This window comes from Lampris incognitus, chromosome 1, assembly GCF_029633865.1.
Source record: "Lampris incognitus isolate fLamInc1 chromosome 1, fLamInc1.hap2, whole genome shotgun sequence".
Taxonomy (NCBI): Eukaryota; Metazoa; Chordata; class Actinopteri; order Lampriformes; family Lampridae; genus Lampris; species Lampris incognitus.
The window spans coordinates 40,789,978-40,810,262 of NC_079211.1; the positions used below are offsets into that span (position 1 = coordinate 40,789,978).

Sequence of the window (20,285 nt, forward strand, 5' to 3'; positions counted from 1 at the left end):
ACAGTTGCATGTGTGTGCATGTAAATGTACGTATATATGTGTGTGTGTGTGTGTGTGTGTGTGTGTGTGTGTGTGTGTGTGTGTGTGTGTGTATACACTGGTAGAGCCCCCTAAGCCACAAAATCTGAAGACTGCATATAATTTCTATCAAAGGCTGACATATTTTCATATTTTTTATTTGCCATAGTAGTTTCATTGAGCATTTTAATGAAGTCCTCGCTTCTTACATTATCTTCATGTATATGGTGCTTCAACCACCAAATATCCCCACAGAGAGCGTTTAAGTTTCATCTGCTGTGATCTGACTCACCTAAGTATCTCACCACCATTGCATCCCATCTCTCTTTATAGGAGCTTGTGGACTTCCTGCAACAGCGTGTGAGCCTGGTGGCAGAGGAGAGCCTTCGTGATGCTACACACTTGGGCACACATCTGGAGCAGGTCAGCTCAGAGCTGCAGTGTCTGCAGAGTTCTGAGGTGCAGCTGGAGAGCCTGGTGGAAGAGCTGCACGCTGAGGCCCGGCACAGAGCTACACTGATAGAGAGCCTCCAGGCAGAGCTGCACAGGTAGGTCCGCAAGCAGCTGTCTGAGCCTGCAGAGAATGCCATCTAAAGCGGTCAACTTGAAATGATTGCAATCTACCTTGGTCTTCATGTGAGGTCACTTGATGTCAATCACTGATGCCTCAGTTTACCACTTTTTCAAATACCGAATGATGGTGCTACTACAGCAATTTAGTTAATGATGTACCAGTTTCATTACATCAGTTCAAATTTGAAATAAGCATCGATACTTAGAAATAACATGAAATTGAGATATTTCAGAGAAAATACAACATACGAGAACGATTGTTATCAAATGTTTTTATCATTTTTCTGGTCGTTTACCTTGTGGTGGGCACTGATTAAGTTGCCCAAATCAAAGCATTGTAATATTTAAACAAGGTGCAAATCCAATGGCTTGTTGCACAGTGGCAGAGCAGAACATGTTACAACTTTGAGTTGCGGGGAAAAGTTTGGTAACCTGTCATTCCCTGGGTTTTCTTACAGCCTTAAGATATATTCAGTTGGCAGTGATTTCATTTGCATACTTAACATTGCATTCATTTGCACCCAAGATGTACAAACGCAACAAAGCATAAAACCAAAGGCTTAACCCAGATAAGAGTGCTTACTGTGCAAGCAAACATTAAAGCTAATGAAACATCCCCAACCTTTGATTACCATCTCCCACCAACTGGAGCCAAGTGAAGCTGTCACCAGCTGCTCTGCAAACATACAGAACCGATCTCCGGCTCCCACTATCAGCTCAAGGCTGAATAAAAACATCTGAGTGCAGACCTGTGTTTTCAAGTCAGCAAAAATTGACTCAATATCCCGACTTCTCAGTCCCATTCCCACTGAGTCGGGGATTTGGCTTTGTGTCAGAATATGTTATCACATTGTAATTCCAAGTCAAGTTAATCTTTATTTATATAGCACATTTCATGCTTAATGTGTCACAACATGCTTAAACGTTAACAAGAAATGATAAAAATCCACATAAACAAGAAAATGTAAAGTGCATATTAAGCAAGATATTCTTTTAGAAATATGGATGCAAAGCTGCCATGCCGTTCCTCACAGCCATGTGATCCAGGGGCACTTTGGCCTGCAAGTGAAAGTGAGACGATGAAAAAGATTATCTTAATGCTCACATTTCAACATTTTAGATGCGTATCAGAGCCTCATCAGATTGGACCACTTACAAAAGTGGAACAGTGAAACAAGCTGATGTTTCTTACATTCCAAGTAAAGCCCAATGTGAAGGGTGCAGCCGTCATCGATCCACGTTCCTGTGTCCCTTGGGGGGTCCTCAATACAACCAATGATATCGGTTCTTACACTTGCCTCTGAAAGAGGTCTCTATACTGCGTATTGTGCTTGGATATCAGATCTGGTGACACACCCTTAAAACAGTGGACGTTCTGTTGTTAATTCTAGCTTTCTGAATATTATTATCATGAAGCCTTTGTGCAGCTGGGCTCACTTGCCAGCATCTGTTTATGATTGAGGGCTAAATACACTAGTTGTATTATAACTTCACTGCATTGCTTGGAAAATTAACAAAATATAACATGCAGACCAAAAGAAGATTGTTACAAGGGGAGTTATTTGAAACAGTTGCACAGGTAAAAGGGTGTTAATATGTTATGAGCCAGACCTTGGTCGGATAGCATGAGTGTCCAACTTGTATGTCACATAGCCGAGGTTTGCCATGTGGGACAGGTCAAAGAGAGACCACACCATCACATGAAAGGGTTTGAAATTCTATTTGATGTATTTTTCCTAAAATCTGGCATCCTACCTCACACTGTCCAATATTCCAGTATTAATATTCCAACAGTAAGAGGTAATACCAGCTCGACCTTGATAAACACTGTTAACACTTTTTACTGTTGCATTGCTTTGCGTTGGCTTTGTTGTCCTCACTACATGTTGTATTTATTTACCTGTTTGCCTTATGTGCTCTGTGGAGTGTTTGTGTGTTTAAATGTTGCCGCTGCTACACAACAATTGCCCCTCTGGGGGCAAATAAAACCAACTTGACTTGACTTGACTATCTTAATAAACATGACTCTGATGAATCAGAGTCATGTTTATTGGCCATGTGTTTTTTTTAATTTTTTATAACTACTTTATTAATCCCCGTGGGGAAATTCTTCCTCTGCATTTAACCCATCCTAGCTGTGTAGCTAGGAGCAGTGGGCAGCCACCCTGCAGTGCCCGGGGAATTTTGTGCTTTTAGGCCCGGGGATTTGCACATAGATGGAATTTGACTGCGGTTTCGTGGCTCTCTCAGTGTGCTTAACATAAAATAACAACACAGCAACACAACAATCTTCAGATGTGGACTGACATACAGGTGAAATACAAGTGATAAAGTGTAATGGTGCAGAGAATATCAAATCAGAAACAGTCATTTCACTTCACGCACTTGCGCACATGAAATGAAATGAAACATCAGACTAGCTTGGTCTAGTCAGAAAGGCACGAACTGATGAAGCCTCTTGGATGAGAGGCGAAACGTCTTCACGGATATATACCAAATCCAGTTGCACTTGATTCAACTCCTTTGGATAACCATGACCTGGATGAATGAGAACATTCACAGACAGGAAATGAAACATCGTTTCCCCAGCCCACAGCAGTGCAACACAAAGATAAAAACACACCCAAAAACTACAAGAACCCATATATCCAAACTAACACATATATATCTAAAAAAAAAAAAAAAAAACGCTGTCCAGGAGATTGAACACCAGCCAGGGTGACTGTCAGAACTGCCGGTCTGCATGGGCTACCAATTAGCTTAGCCTGCCCCACTTCTGCATCCTGTCAGACTGCCCTCGGTGTTTCATATATCATCCATCCATCCATCCATCCATCCATCCATCCATCCATCCATCCATCCATCCATCCATCCATCCATCCATCCATCCATCCATCCATTATCTGCACTGCTTATCCTGCTTTCAGGGTCACGGGGATGCTGGAGCCTATTCCAGCAGTAACTGGGAGGCAGGTGGGGAGACACCCTGGACAGGCTGCCAGGCCATCACAGGGCTGACACACACACACACACACACACACACACACACACACACACACACACACACACACACACACACACACACACACACACACACACACACACACACACACACACACATACCTAGGGACAATTCAGTATGGCTGATTCACCTGACTTACATGTCTTTGGACTGTGGGAGGAAACCGGAGCCCCCGGAGGAAACCCACACAGACACAGGGAGAACATGCAAACTCCACACAGAGGACGACCCGGGACGACCCACCAAGGTCATCCCGGGGCTGAAACCCAGGACTTTCTTGCTGTGAGGCGACCGCACTAACCACTGCGCCACTGCGCCACTGTGCCGCCGTTTCATATACCAGAGATGCTGATACATGCCTGAGGTAGATGGACACTACAGAGCATACCATATGTGCAATGTACAGTACAGTATATAGAAAATGGTTGGATTTACTGACATTGTTGCACATTCATTTGAATGACAGCCCGTAGAAAGAAACCATTTTTATATCTGGTTGTTTTGGGGTACAGTGCTCTGTAGCGCCTACCAGAGGGGAGGAGTTGGAACTGGTTGTGACCGGGTGTGATAGGTCTGCAGTGGTGTTGCCATGCCCGTTTCCTGACTCTGGAGGTGTATAAGTCCTGAATGGAGGGCAGGGTGGCACCAATGATTTTCTCTGCAGACCTAGCTGTCCGATGTAGTCTGTCCCTGTCCTGTTTGGTGGCCGAACCAAACCAGACAGTGATGGATGTGCAGAGGACAGACTGGACAGACTGAAGTTAGCCTCACCTGTCTGGTATGGCAAGTGAAAAGAAACACAGCCATCCGGTTGCACTCACTGTTTGGCCAAGATGTCATATAAACCAGAGTTGTATCATCAAAGTGTCAGAGGAGAAGAGATGGAGCACTCTGTCTTTCCTCACAGTATAAACATCTTTTTTCCCCCCATCCTCCTTTACATTTATGTTAACGGAACAGTAAGACAGTGGAGTTGGAGGAGCAACAAAACAGCAACAAAACACAGGCTGAGGAGCTGAGAGAGTTACATGACGCCTACCAGAGGAAGGTGAGAGAACTGCATCTCCTCATTCAGACATATGGGATAATCTTTGCATGTACATAAGAGAATAGATACAGCCCTGGCCATTTCTTCCTCAAGTTCAGTCTGAAACCCAGAAGTGCATCAGCCCAGTGCCCAGCTCATCCAGTTCGAGGTAATGTAAGACTTGTGCCAGGTCAGCCCTGTAGTGCATTCCCTAGTCATAAGTAATGTATTAACAGTCACTTCTCACTCACTTAGCTTGCTTGGTTCAAGCCGCTGGAAACTGGTGAATCTGCTGCCGGGCCTTGGAAGAGTAGATTCCTTCTATTTTTTTTTAAATCAGACCAAAATTGATTGACTCGGTACTTCAGAGTTTAACCAGCACTTATTCTGCATCACTGTATACTGGATCTGGCCACTATTTCCGTTTTATACTTTTTTTCTTTCTTTTTTTACACTTGGCTTCAAAGACATGCTCCATTCTTGGCCCCCTGATTAAACCAGCCCATCACCGAAAAAAGCACCGGTCCGCAAGTACTGTGATTTCTCTAAGGAGACGTCTGCGAAAAGTCCAAGTGAACAAAACAACAGACCACTGTGTCAGTTTTGGGGGGAAAAGACTTGAGGAGAACATCTATTTGCGGTGCGTCATGCTGGTGAATTATAGGGCACATCTTAAATCTAGTCTGAGTCCATTCCCTCCGCTTCATCATTCCGGTGATCAGAAGGACCCCATGCGGTGTTTCTTCTCATTATTTGAATCTACACAGAAGAAGAGATCATTTGTCAGGGTTTTTTTTTTAATTCCTCTTTTTTTTTACAGTTGACATTTATTTCTAACCACACACACACACACACACACACACACACACACACACACACACACACACACACACACACACACACACACACACACACACACACACACTTACCACGAACTCTCTCGATTTCTGTTTCTTGTGTGTTGTTCTGATTACGTCTTTGTTTAAGAGACGATTATAGAAAAATAAAACCATTTCCCATCTGGTTCTTGTCTCTGTTCCTGAGGTGAGAGAGCTCCAGCAGCAGGACCAGGGGAGCCTGAGGAAACTGCAGGATACAGCAGAGCAGTTTGAGTGCCTTTGTCACCAGCAGCGCCACTGGATGTGCTGTGTCAAAAGGTGAAGCACTTCTTGTTCTCCACCTTTCTTTCTTTTTTTTTTTGGACCCCCCCTTTTTTTCCCCCCTCCCCAATTGAACTTGGCCAATTACTCTATTTTCCGAGCCGTCCCGGTCGCTGCTCCACCCCCCTCTGCGGATCCGGGGAGGGCTGCAGACTACCACATGTCTCCTCCGATACATGTGGAGTCGCCAGCCGCTTGTCTTCACCTGACAGTGAGGAGTTTTGCCAGGGGGATGTAGCGCGTGGGAGGATCGCGCTATTCACCCCAGTCCCCCCCCCTCCCAAACAGGCGCCCCGACCAACCAGAAGAAGCGCTAGTGCAGCCACCAGGACCGCTACACTACCCGGACGTCCCGTTCTCGACCTTTCTGATCTGATCTAATCACCGTTTGTGCACACATACAAACGCACATCTCACAAAGGTTGAATTAGTTCAGCTGGATAGCAAGTTCAGTAGGGAAACCTTTCGTTACTTATCACAGTGACTTCGTCACTCTCAGCTGACTGCAGGTATCACCAACCTTATACTAAAGAGCACAGTTGCATAATGACCGAATCCGGCGAGCTAGCACTAACAGCGGTTTCATATGCAGATTGTCATGACCGAGTTGCAATGGCCGTGTGTGCTATTCACAGGGGATTGGGGCAGTGTTGTAGTACTCGAGTCCAGGACTCGGACTCGAGTCCGACTCGAGTCCTGATTTTCATGACTCGTGACTCGACTTGGACTTGAGCACTGATGACTCGGAAGTTGGAGACCCGGACTCTTGACTTTTTAATTGATAAAGACTGTTTTTGTTAGATTTTTTTAAATAATAGGCCCTATTAAAATATATTGATAGCTATATTAATACTGTAACATTATTCAATTTCGTGTAAGGGCAGGCACGTGTGTTCCACCTACATGCGGATTCACTTGGCGTGCATACCGTCATGTTCAGTAGCGCGAAGATGCCTCAAGAGACGCCCCGAATTGTGCTCTTTGCTTACACAGATTTTACAACAAATTCCAGCAAGATCACTGCTAGATGTTCGATATGTAAACGAACTATTGAGGAGAAGACCGGGACAACCTCAAACTTCAACAGACATCTGTCAAGGATGCACCCAGAAAAGTAAGTGATATGCAGTCAGTTGATGATATGGTTGGTGATCAGTTAACGTTAGCTAGCTAGCTATCTAGCTACGGTAACAATAGCCTCTGAAGTAACTCAACCACTGGTCCAAGATGTTGGGTTAGGTCGTGTGGGTATATCATATCACTAGAACCAAGTGAAATTGTATAGGTAAGTTAAGTAACGTTACTGTTAGAATGCTAATGCAGCATTGCACAGAAAAGTCACAGTACGGTTCGCTTTCGGTACGAGCGTGCCATCCATCTCACTAATGATGAGTTGGTAAGTAACACGCAGCGTCTTCGTGTTATAGGGAGATTAAAACGGATTTTCTTATTTATCATTTAGCTAATTACCAAGTAGCATACACTTAACGGAAAAAACATACCACTCTGAACTACCGTGTTAGCATTAATCTTAACTAGCAATAACAAATCCGCACATTGCAGATCTCCGCCATGAATATTCTCCAAGTGCGGAGAAGGAAGAAGTCTAGCCTATATGCATCCACAAATAATGTTGATAAAATGTGCACAACTTTACAATGCAAATAAAAATAATTGTAGGCTATTACTCGCTAAATGGACTAATTGAAGAAAGCTAATGTGGATGCCGCCACTGGTTTTCTTGAGAGCTGGAGACGGTACAAGATTTGACGGATGTGGCACCCCCCCCCCCGATGTACCGAAAACTACCGAACCGTATGGTGATTGGTGACACCGCATAGGCTACTGTAAATATGGGGATATTTTTCTTTGCATATATGCAGCATTGGGTGTGCCAAATTCTAAAAATAGATACGCGCGACGTAGCTTTTGAACAGTACTATGAACTGGCTCTATCTTCTAACAAAATCACACCCTCCCTGACCCATACAGAATAAACATACAGACTCACGGAGGATAGAGAGTTAAAGCTCAGCTAGGTAGCATGTAACATACTTAAATCAATAATTAAATGACTGGGTTTTGCTAATTAATCCCTGTCCTGTTAGTCTCATAAATTATGTATCTTTTCTCATACTTTTCATTTATCCAGCTAGCTTACATTAGTTAATCTACTAATATGGTAATGTTAGTTATATAGATAACTAAATATGTAACTTAACTGGTTATGGTTCAAACCACTATGTGTATAATGTGTAACATTTGTATTGTTATTGCATATTGTTATAGCTATAACGTTACACATTTTTTGCTGTGAGAAAGATTACCTGAAACAGTTTGGCATCAGCAAGCTAAAGTGTGTATCCTACCTTCCCCTAGGTTCCAAGAATACCGTGCCTCCACTGCTTCAGATGTGATGCCAGCTGCTCCAGGTCAGAAGACTATCACATCATTTTTAAATGATGGACAGCAAAGGATGTACGACCTCAAACATCCACGTCAGAAGGCTATAAGTGATGCCCTTGTAAAATATCTAATCATTAAGTGCTGCTTGCCACTCTCCATCGTTGACAACGAGGACTTCAAGCACTTCCTGCATGTCCTGGACCCTCAGTACCGGCCCATAGCAAGATCCACAGTTTCCTCTGTGAACATTCCAGGAATGGTGGAAGTCAAGAAAGAACAGATAAAGAACCAGCTGGCAGAAGCATCGAGTGTTGCTGTTATCACAGACATTTGGAGTGATCGAAAGATGCGGTCATTCCTTGGAGTGACAGCACACACAGTGGCAATGGATAAAAAAAAACAGGAACTCAGCCTTCAGTCGTATCTTCTTTCCTGCAAAAGAGTGCATGGGAAACACTCAGGAGAGAAGATTGCAATGATGTTTGAATGCTGTGCTGAAGAATACCTGATTAAGGACAAGATCAACTTTGTCATAACTGACAATGCATCCAACATGAGAAAAGCTTTCCAGGCCAGCTTTCCCCTAGAGGATCCTTGTGATGCTGAAGCTCATGATCCCAGCACATTTGAGGAGGATGATGAAATATGGCAAGACCTGATGCCAGAAGATCAACAGACAGTCAATGACACTTTGGCTGAGAACTGTAAGATGCAGAGACTATCATGTTTCACACATTCACTGCAGTTGGTCATAAAAGATGGTCTGAAAGACACCAGTGGGCTGTCAAGCACCCTAGCAAAGCTATCCCGTGCAGCCAACCTCCTCCACAGTGGCACCTCGTTTAAAGACTGCTTAGAAGCGTGTTCTGGTGATGCAACAATTCCAACAGCGAATGCCACACGATGGAATTCCACTCTGAAGCAGGTGAAGGCTTATGTGCATTTAGACATGCAAAAGCTGTCCAGTGTGTTGGAATCAGAGGGGCACAAAAGCCTTATCTTATCCCCGCGAGAGTATGCTCAGCGTAAAGAACTGACCGAAGTTCTTGATCCGTTCTTAGAGGCAACCAACCTAACTCAGGGTGAGACTACTGTCACCGTCAGTGTGATTGTGCCCTGTGTCCTCACTCTGCGTTGTTACCTGCAGGAAATAAGAGGAAAAGCCAGATACTGTGGGCCTCTGGTGAGAGCTCTGGAGAGCTCCTTGAAAACAAGGTTTGCAGAGGTTTTCAGTGCAGTCAAGATACCAGGATGTGAGCCGGCTGAAGGAAGAGGCCCCACCAAATTTCCTTTCACCAATACCTACTTCATAGCATCTGTGTTGGACCCAGCATTTGGCTTCCAGCGGCTAGAACATGATGTGCAGCTGGACAGTGACATCAAAGATGTGCTGAAGACTGAGATCAAAGGTGAGAAATGTTTTGATTAAATGTTAGTTAAGTGATTAACTATTTGATTGTTGTGATGTTTATATCATTGAAGGTGTTACAATAAAGCACATAGACATGTCATTTGTCATGTAGGCCTAGTCAATAACATATTTGTAATGAGTCCCCCATGCCCCCCTCTCATTTCAGAGTATATAAAGGCAGAGGGTGACAAGCAAGCGGTATCAACAGCAGATGCAGCGGAAGCAACAGGACCAGGGGAAGGTGAACTTTCAGAGTCTCCTCCTGAGAAGCAGTTGAGAATGTTCTCCCACTATAGGAGGACTCCCTCCTCCACCGAGATGAAGCCGTCTGGCCAGGCTCAGTTGACTGCATACCTCAACTTGATCGCTGAGCAGGACTCTGACTCAGTCCCGTGCCTCAGGCTTTGGCAGAAAAACAAATCCAAATTCCCTACCCTCTATCAGATTGCCACACAGGTATTCTCTATCCCTGCCTCCAGTGCGCCCATTGAAAGGGTATTTAGTCATGGAGGCATTTTGATGAGGCCTCACCGTGCAAGGTTGAGTAGTTCCATGCTGTCAGATCTTATGTTTTTGAAATGCAACGTGTATGCTTAAAACTAGTGCCACCAGCCTTTTGTTCCTAACTATTCCTGAGAGACAATGTCTTTTGACTAGTTTTTATGAATGTATTGTATGCTGTGGAACTTACTTCTGTATACTGTTTCCACCATTTGCTAATATCATGCTATTCACAGCTATCAAATGTGTTTTGAAGCACATCCAGTGTTCAGAATGTCAAAGAAATTCAGACTGTTCTAAAAATGTGTGTGTGCGCGCATGCTTGCGCGTGCATGTGTGCGAGTGTGTGGGTGTGCATTTGTTTGGCTATCGTGTCACAAAGTAAATAAACTCCCTTTGAAATGGTGACAGCTGTGTCATTTTTGTTTAATGTTGACCTTTTTTATTTGTATGTCAGATCTTTGACTGTGCCCGAGTGGATCACTGGAGCCCTCTTGGAACTCGACTCAGACTCAACCTTGATGACTCGGACTCGGACTAGGGTAATCGGGACTTAACTCGGACTCAGGTAATGGGGACTCGACTTGGACTCGACTCGACTTTTCTTTGGTGACTCGGACTTGGACTCGATCACTGGAGACTCGAGACTCGACTCGGACTTGAGGTTTAGTGACTCGACTACAACACTGGATTGGGGGATCCCTGCAATCACAGTGTTGTCAGATGGTGACAGATGCACTCTTGGGCCCTTTCCTCAGTTCAGGGATGGTACTGGTGTTAGATCTCTGGTCTCAATTGTTATGCAGTTGTGCTGTTTATAAGGTTGGGGATACCTGCAGTCAGCTGAGACCGATAAAGTCATTGACTGTGTTTTTGGTGTTGTTGTGTGGCGTGCAGCGAGGTGTGTTGAGGGTGTCTGGCTTTGGAAAGCTGGCGCTGGCTCGGCTGGGGTAGCCTGGTCTGCTGCGTCCGGTGGGCCCAGGGACCATGGCCCTGCCCTGGAGCTGCACTTGAGGAGGAAACACCGAGGGCGGTCTGACAGGACGCGGAAGCGGGACAGGCTAAGCTAACTGCTAGCCCATGCAGACCGGCAGTCATCCTGGCATTTGCTCTCTTGGACAGTATATATATATATATTGGATATATGTGTTTTTGTTGTTTGGATATGTGTTTTTGTCTTTGTGTTGCACTGCTGTGGGCTGGGGGAAATTACATTTCATTTCATTTCATGTGCGCAGGTGCATGGAATGAGATGACAAATAAGTGGTCCTGATTCCTGAGTTAGATGAAGTGTTTTCTTACTAAACCTGGTGTCCAGATGAACTGATTCAACTTTTCTGGGATTTCTACACCTGGATTATTGAGCATGCATCCACACACACACACACACACACACACACACACACACACAAAGCATCTACAGATAGGGTCCATCACATGGGATCCGATGTACCTTTGTTTGCACATTTTATTTAGTGCAGGCATTTATGACCTTTTTTAAAGGGTAATTTCGTTTTTTAACAACCTGGGTTTTATTTCTGTAACTTTTGCCATCTTGCATATGGTTTATGATGTCTCTTTATTCACCGGCTCCATTGTGGAAATTTTGGACACGGGACCACCGCTGGACTCAGCAGCATCTTATAAGGCCATGAAACATGAGTGTCGGATATGTTGAAACAACTCCAATTCAACCCAATTATCTAAACCGAGTATTTGGAAGTGAAAACAAACGGGAAAGTGAAAAGTTATTACCTGACATTTCCAATATTGTCAGTGGTTGATTGCATTGCTGAGCTACTTCCTGGTTCAACTTGCAGGAATAAACCAAACTAGACTTACCACTACCTACAGTAGGCAGTAGTGACCATCAATAAATTACCTAGACGTCACAGATAATGGGAAATCACATGCACAGTCTAACTTAGGAGCTAGGTTTTTATAGATTACTGTTATTCTTGTTGAATATACATATTTGAGGTGTGTATTCAGTTGACCCACGTGATTGTAAAGCAATGTCTAGTGGTGCACCCATGTCCAAAATCTCCAACAAAAAAAAGCCGGTGAGTTAAATATATCATTACTGTCATGTACAATGGCAAACTCTACAAGAATAAGGCACAGGATGTAAGAAATGCAATTAAGGCGGGTGGTGTGGTGGTCTATTCCATTGCCTACCAACACGGGGATTGCCAGTTCGAATCCCCATGTTACCTCCGGCTGGCGGGCGTCCCTACAGACACAATTGGCTGTGTCTGCGGGTGGGAAGCCGGATGTGGGTATGTGTCCTGGTCGATGCACTAGTGCCTCCTCTGGTCGGTCGGGGCGCCTGTTCGGGGGGAGGGGAACTGGAAGGAATAGCGTGGTTTTCCCATGTGCTACATCCACCTGGCAAAACTCCTCACCATCAGGTGAAAAGAAGCGGCTGGCGACTCCCCATGTATCGGAGGAAGCATGTGGTAGTCTGCAGTGACCTGGACGGCCTGGAAGAGTGGGGTAATTGGCCAAGTACAATTGGGGAGAAAAAGGGGGAAAAACCTTTTGTGACCTCTACCTTCAGTGGCACCACTAACGAGGGGGCCCTGAAATGCTTTATTAAATCACTTTTGCCCTTTCCTTGAGTTGAAGGGTCAGCCAGTCTGGGCTGCACCCCCCTGAAGCAGGCCAGGATTTAGTGTCTTGTGTAAGGATACTTTGGCAGGTATGGCAGCTGCCTAATGGGTTCAACCCGGGCCGTTTTGTCACAGTGCAAGCTCGCTAACCGCTAGAGCAAGCCGCTGTCAGCGTGCTAAAAGAGATGTGGCTAGTTCCTGTGCTGAGTCTGACACGTCAGAGTGGAGACGCAGAATTCCCAGCAACGTCCCTGCCAACATCCAATATAAGTGCACTTTGACATTTTCCGAATATTCAAACACGCCCTACTGGATAACTGCGAGGCCTCAAAGTTATTTCAACTGAACTTGATTTTCTTATGAGAAACTTCAAGTTCTTAGACATACAATATGACAGTTTGAAGCCTGCTTACAGCCACACCAAATATTCTTTTTGGCACCGTCTTGGTGCAGATGCTCGGGGGTGCCCGAGCCATTAGCTTGTGAGCGCTGCTTTCTCAGCTCAGTGCTACGGAAATTTAGGTACCTCTGACGTCTGCCAGGAAGCCAAGGGCTTCCATGCCCTGGATCGATGTTCCCCTCATCATTTAATCAGTGATAATTTTCCGCTTAACGAGACTCTGTCAGCCATACGCTGTGCGCAAGTACCAACCAAATTCACAGCATTTCCAAGAAAAAGAAAAAAAAGAGAGGAGCATAAACCCCTTGTGTGGGTGCCCTTCTATGTCTTTTTCTTTGCCCTAAGCTATATATTAAGCACCTGGTGAGCATTACAGATGTGCGTGGACTTTTTGTGGCTACAGATTCAAAGACTCCCTTACAGAGGAGAAGAAGGCTCTGGTGCAACAAGTCAGCACCCTGGAGAAGAGGGTGGCCGAGCTGAGGATGAGTTCCCGGGGCAGCTGCCCCACAAAGGTGCGGGATACAGACCGAGAACGCTTCGACAGGTGAGAGGAAAAAAACAACAACAAAAAACAAAACAACAAGATTTGTATGAATAAATGGAAGGGAGGTAAAGTGAAAGATTTATTTTTTTCATTTTTTTTTTTTTTTTAGATAGGTAGCTACTTAGACCACTTTTAGCACAAAAACCACCAATCAACAGTCACAACAAAAGCACACCACAACATAGTAAAATGCTGCATGACGCCAAGAGAAAGGTTCACTGAATAGCTTAAGTTAATCCATCATAAAATTCAATTTTAAAAATCGGTCTGCTTATAGCTGTGACACATCTACATATCTTCTGCCAGAGATGAGCTCTGGAGCGTCCTAAAAAACACCCAGACTGGGCTCGGAAACACTCCAGAGGAAATTCCTCTGTGACGCCAATCTTTTTTATGTATTCTTAACCTTGGACTGTGTGTTGTTTGTTTTATAATATTGAAGCTTCATTAATAATGGCTTTACAACCTGCATTGTCTGTTGAAGCAGAATCCTCCCTTTGTGGGATACAGATGCGATAGCTGGCCTGCAGTCCAAGATGGATAAGCTGGGAGGACAATATGAGGAGCTCTTCGGCCAGCTAATGTCAGTGGATAAGGTATAATTATCTATCTATCTATCTATCTATCTATCTATCTATCTATCTATCTATCTATCTATCTATCTATCTATCTATCTATCTATCTATCTATCTATCTATCTATCTATCTATCTATCTATCTATCTATCTATCTTTCTCTCTCTCTCTATCTATTTCACTCTATCTATTTCACACACACTATCTATTTCTCTATCTCTCTATCTCTCTCTCTCTCTCGCTCTCTCTCTCTCTCTCTCTCTCTCTCTCTCTCTCTCTCTCTCTCTCTCTCTCTCTCTCTCTCTCTCTATCTCTCTCTATCTTTCTCTCTCTCTATCTATTTCACTCTATCTATTTCACACACACTATCTATCTATCTATCTATCTATCTATCTATCTATCTATCTATCTATCTATCTATCTATCTATCTATCTATCTATCTATCTATCTCTCTCTCTCTCTCTCTCTCTCTCTCTCTCTCTCTCTCTCTCTCTCTCTCTCTCTCTCTCTCTCTCTCTCTCTCTCTCTCTCTCTCTCTCTCTCTCTCCCCCTCCCGCTCTCTCTCTATCTGTCTGTCTGTCTGTCTGTCCGTCCGTCTCCTCGAAATATTTTCAAGCCTTGTGGAACTGGCGTCAAGGTTCACGTGCACTTCATAAAGGGGTCATTCAAGGAACCTTCTGGTTGCAATATGAGGAGCACTAAAGGTTCCCTAATGTACGTTTAAGTTTTAGAGTGCAACACTTCAGTGTTTTACAATGTCCAGACAGCAGACAAGTACAAACCTCAGGGGCGAAGTGGCAGAGATTCATAACACAGGGCCAATGTTCATTGGAGAGAGCTGCCAGCCCACAAAGACGCTGTCCTCCTGCCAGGACTTTAGAGAACAGAGCGCTGATAGATCTTGGGTACTGGACTATCACCAGGGTTTTTTTTTCTCTGTCTGTCTGCTGTACACTATAAGGAACAGCAAGACACCGCCTCATTTTGCAGCATTGGAGAACCCAGAAAGGGATCATGAATCCTGATTTTCTTTTTTTTCCTCTCATTTATGAACTTTTTATATATGGGAGTTGTTGTTTCGCAGTCTCTTGATAGGCATTGTGCGTACAGGGGAGATATTTATCTGAAAAAAGGCAAAAGGCAACTGAGGTCTGTTGCATGTTTAAAATGATGTACTGTTTGGACCACCGGGCAGCGTCATGAAAGGATTGGGGGGTGGTCTGACTCGGATATGGTGTTTAATCTGTCCAAAATCGACATTCCAAAGTCCACGTGCACTCTCCTCGGTGATTGGTCAGGTGTGTTTAAGGTTTGTAAATTGGCGGGGCTTCAATTGGCCTGTAAATTCTCTTCTGTTCATTCTTCACACGTCTACTTCCACCACAGTGTTTGCTCACGACTTAACATGAATAACTTTGAGGGGGCGAAAAACCTCTCAAGAGTGCTCTGCTATCACTTCGTGTTTTACTATTTGCATTGCGGTTACGAAGCCTTCCTGTTTATAATCTCACCCCTACCTATGATGGACGGCTTCTCACCCCACCCTCAATTTTTGCCATTCGGAGAGGCGTCCAGGTAGGGTGGTGGTCTATTCCGTTGCCTACCAACAGGGGATGGTCGAATCCCAGTGTTACCTCCGGCTTGGTCGGGCGTCCCTACAGACACAATTGGCCGTGTCTGCGGGTGGGAAGCCGGATGTGGGTATGTGTCCTGGTCGCTGCACTAGCGCCTCCTCTGGTCGGTCGCGGCGCCTGTCCCGGGGCGGGGGGTGGTGGTGGGGGGGGGACTTGGAGGAATAGCGTGATCCTCCCACGTGCTACGTCCCCCTGGCGAAACTCCTCACTGTCGTGTGAAAAGAAGCGGCTGGCGACTCCACGTGTATGGGAGGAAGTAGTCTGCAGCCTTTCCCGGATCGGCAGAGGGGGTGGAGCAGTGACCAGGACGGCTCGGAAGAGTGGGGTAATTGGCCGGGTACAATTATGGAGAAGGGGGGGGGGGTTAAAAAAAAACAACTTTCGCCATTCGGTAAAGGTTTGAATGGCTCCGCTGCCCGACGCGGTCAGAAGATGAGTCGCGCAGATTGGCTCGTTTGACGCATGTAGATCCGCTTAAGCCTCAGAAAAGCTATCGTGCTTCCAGAGACCTCAGATAACACTGATGCCTATGAGCGCTGGAGTCTGATCAGAGCCTTGCTCTGTCCGTTTAATCTAGAAATGAAAAAAGCATGCTGTCTTTGGGGAACCTTCATGGGGTTGCTGAGAACCTGCTGGCGAGCACAGAGGAACCGCAGAGGGTTCCTTGAAGACCCCCCATAAAACACACGGGCTCATCATGGAGCCCTCCAGGTTTGCTTTTCTTTTTCCTCTGGCGAGGAGCCCTAGGTGTTTATTGGCTCTGTTTTGGGTTTTAGAAGTGTTTTAAAAGTGTCTGTACATGTGACAAGGGCCGATTTGACAGACAGAACATGGACTTAATATTCATTAGAGGAGGGCTGCCAGTCCCCAGAGGGGTTGTCGTGTTGCCAGAACCTTAAGAGAACAGTGATATATTCTGGGCACCGGTGTCTCATCAGGCTTTTTGCCTGTCTGTCTTTAAAGTGGCTGCCTCCCAAGCCGCCCGGGTGTGCTTCCAAAGCCATGCAGAGATGACTAATAATGATTTGGAGGCAGGCGTTTGCCAACAGCCTCTGCTCCATTCGCTCCACCTCTTTAAGGCTCCTCAGTGCATTTCTCCAGATGATTATTCTGATTGGGTGCAGATGATGCGGGATGTTTTATTATTTCATTTTATTTTATTCTTTTTTTTTCGGGCCTGCAGAGCTGAGAGAGGGAGGAAGCTTAGCAGGAGGAACAGGGACCTCCGGAGACATAGAGGAAACAGCCATGATGAAACACATTATGCTTTCAATATGATTTATATTTATGGCTGATTCACACCCCATAGACAACAGTCTGACAGTTACAATTTCAGGCTGTGAAGCAGACTGTCACGCTGCTTCATAAATGGAGACAGAAAAGGGGCAGATTACCCTGGAATGCATTTAGTTCCATCACTCTTAAGGTGCAGATCTCATGTGCACTCACGTGTACCGTCTTTCACCGCATTCACCAAGAGTTTGTTTTTGTGTCCTCAGGCAAGGAGAGCTGTCGATGGATACCAAAAACCCCCTTGAGGTTTCGGGACATGAGATCCAACTCCTTCATCCAGCCAGAAGATGAATGGTGGCTTGGTGGCATACTTCCCATTGTGGAAAAACCATACAGTTCTAGAAAAACATATGTGCAAAAACCCCATACAGTTCCCATTGTTTGTCCACTACTGTTTACCTGTCTTGAAAGAATGCACTCCTTTTATGATATAGGATTGAATGATGTATTGTACAGCTATTCCACAAAGTGGTTCTCCTTTTTGCAGTGACACATGGCTCTGCTGTGTGCAGACTTAATTTGGTCTCATTTTCCTGTAATTGTCTATTATGGAAATGTAGGACTCAACACCGCGAGTGATGCAAAAGCACCTGAGAATGTTTCTCCGCCGCCCTGCCAATGAAAGTTTAACAGGGAACCACCAGCTGGCTAGCAGAGGGAATGACAAATGTCTTGTTTTTGCCAAAATGAAAGCTCTACTTTTTCAACCCAGTTTCAGCATTTGGTTACACCTGCCTACAATCATCACTTCAGTCAATTACACATTCGTCATCAAGCACAATACATGTTCAAGGTGTGTTGTGGTGACATGAGTGCAGGGACATATCGACAGCTCAGACATTTTCACAGGAAGTATGAATGCATGCCAACATGGACAAAAACACTTGACATGCCATGCATATGAAAAGTACAAGACTAAACCAAAGCATGCCAATACAATGGCCAGAAGGTTAAACGTATACTGTAGCATAGCGTATGTTCAGATGCTTTTTTATCTCTGATGTATTTGATAGCCAATTTGTGAATATCTAAATCATGAATGCTTTTGTAGTTGCTCATTTTAATGGTTACTGTCACATTGGACCGCTCCAGGAAAAACAACAACATAATACATACATACATACATACATACATACATACATACATACATACATACATACATACATACATACATACATACATAATGCATACATTTTACATCATGTGGAAAAATGAGACAGACAGCAGCTAGTTAAAAGAAAAAGTGAAGTTGTTGTGAAAAAGTAGCTATGGCAGACCAAGCTTGTAGAAGATCTTCACCAACAGATGCTAGAAAGTCAATAGTTAAAACCCAGGTCAAAGCTTTTTTTTATTGTCCCCCCCCCAGCAGTGGGGAAGATGCTGACATTGCTGCATTGACATCTCGCACTGATCTCTTGCAACTTCTGGCCTCACCATAGGTGCATATTACAGCTTTTACAGTGTACTAGACGTTGCAGTCGTAGGGGAAGGTGAACTGAGTGACCAGTGGTCCAGCACACCATGAGGTAGCTTTACTGAATGGAACAAGACACATGCAAGAGATTTTTTAAGAGCTGGCGGCCAACACTTATGGGACTGGAAAATTTTTTTGTCCCTCTATGGCCCTAAAATAGCGAATTATTAAAAAAAAAACTTCTCAACTGACTTTTGTGTACTAGCCCAACTCTTTTAACTAGTTTTCCATCTGGCTCCTACAAGCATATGCTAATTATAGACATTTACCAACAGACATGATTTGATGTAAGCTTTGCATTTGCTATATTGGATGTCATGTGAAAACCTGACTTGGATGTTTTGGGGAAAAGGAGGTTGGGATGAGAGCAGCTATTTCACCAGGGTAACCAAGAGCCTAATGTTGAAATCATCCTTTGTTCCCTTACAAGTATATTCCCAACTGGGATAGTGTTAATATTTTGGGTATTTGTGGACTGTTGATTGTGTAAATACCAGGAGAGATTGTCAAGTTTATGGAATGTTGTTCTCAGGTCTCTCTCTCCACCACAAATAGGCACCTCGGGCACACACACACGTGTGTGTGTGTGTGTGTGTGTGTGTGTGTGTGTGTGTGTGTGTGTGTGTGTGTGTCTGGATGGGGATGGTATCTTTACTTGTTTTAAGACAATGGGGATCTTCAGACCTAGAACCATACTAACTGTTTTATGAGGAAAGACATTAGATTCATTTCTAGTGTGAGGCATTGAGAGTCATGGTGCCTACGCCGGATCTACCATATGGGCAACTCAGGGGCCCCTAAGCATAAAAGGGCCCTCCGCGATGGGAGGAGGAAAAAAAAGTATGTGTTTTTTAAAATTAAAAAAAAAATTATGTAAGCCTTCACACATGTATGACACAAAGTTTGACCCATTCTCTTAATAATTATCCAATCAGAATGAAATAAAAGTTGTTTCCAAGAAAATTAAGTCCCAGATTCTTCACGCCTCTGGGTGCACACGCTTCCGATGGCCTTGCGGTCTCACCATCCCACTTCTGACACCAGTGTAGCGAATTCGGGGGCAACCACAGAAACTGCCGCGGCCGGTACGCGAACCCATATCGCTCGCACCGCGGGAGACATCGCAGACCGCTCGACTAAAGAGTCAGACTCATCAAACAAGGACCAACGTGTCTACTTATCCATGCACGTTACAATATGTTGAGTTTGTGGTTTTGCGTCGCATTTATTGGTCACTTGTTAGACTTTGTTAAATTAAAAAAAAATTTTGCCGTTTGTATAAATACATCCATGGTTTCAAGTCCCAAGTAAGTCCCGTTGTAGTCTTATTATGTATCCATGAAGTCCGCAAGCATAGCATTCATGAACGCGCAGCGCCGGATCCTGAACGCGGTTCGCCCGTTCTCACGGCCTAGACTAAAGGCATGATGGGAGTAACACTACTGCGCATATTCAGTGGGCCCCATGTACGTGGAAATAACCCGGAAGCCAGAAACTTTTTCGGCATATGAATCGTATACATCTCTGTGATAGGAATGAACAGGCGCCATTTTTAGACCCGGTATCCAGTTCTACTTTAATACTGGTGATCAAGCGGCAGTACACTGTATTGTAGCGAATTCGGGGGGCAA

At 44.6% G+C, this 20,285-nt stretch overlaps 1 protein-coding gene across 1 annotated transcript; it reads left to right on the forward strand.

Moving 5' to 3' along the window:
• The first annotated feature begins 236 nt into the window (after window positions 1–236).
• LOC130110531 (myosin-10-like) lies at window positions 237–17,599 on the forward strand. Its single transcript, XM_056277665.1, has 7 exons — window positions 237–245; window positions 352–566; window positions 4,574–4,661; window positions 5,685–5,797; window positions 13,534–13,677; window positions 14,165–14,273; window positions 17,387–17,599. Exons 1-7 carry the CDS (start codon window positions 237–239, stop codon window positions 17,423–17,425), a joined length of 717 nt encoding a protein of 238 aa, XP_056133640.1. The 3' UTR covers window positions 17,426–17,599.
• Window positions 17,600–20,285: the final 2,686 nt, after the last annotated feature.

Coding starts and splice junctions, on each gene's coding strand:
- LOC130110531 (XM_056277665.1), top strand. Junction 13,678..14,164: donor GACCGAGAACGCTTCGACAG/GTGAGAGGAAAA, acceptor CTGTTGAAGCAG/AATCCTCCCTTTGTGGGATA. Junction 14,274..17,386: donor AGCTAATGTCAGTGGATAAG/GTATAATTATCT, acceptor TTGTGTCCTCAG/GCAAGGAGAGCTGTCGATGG.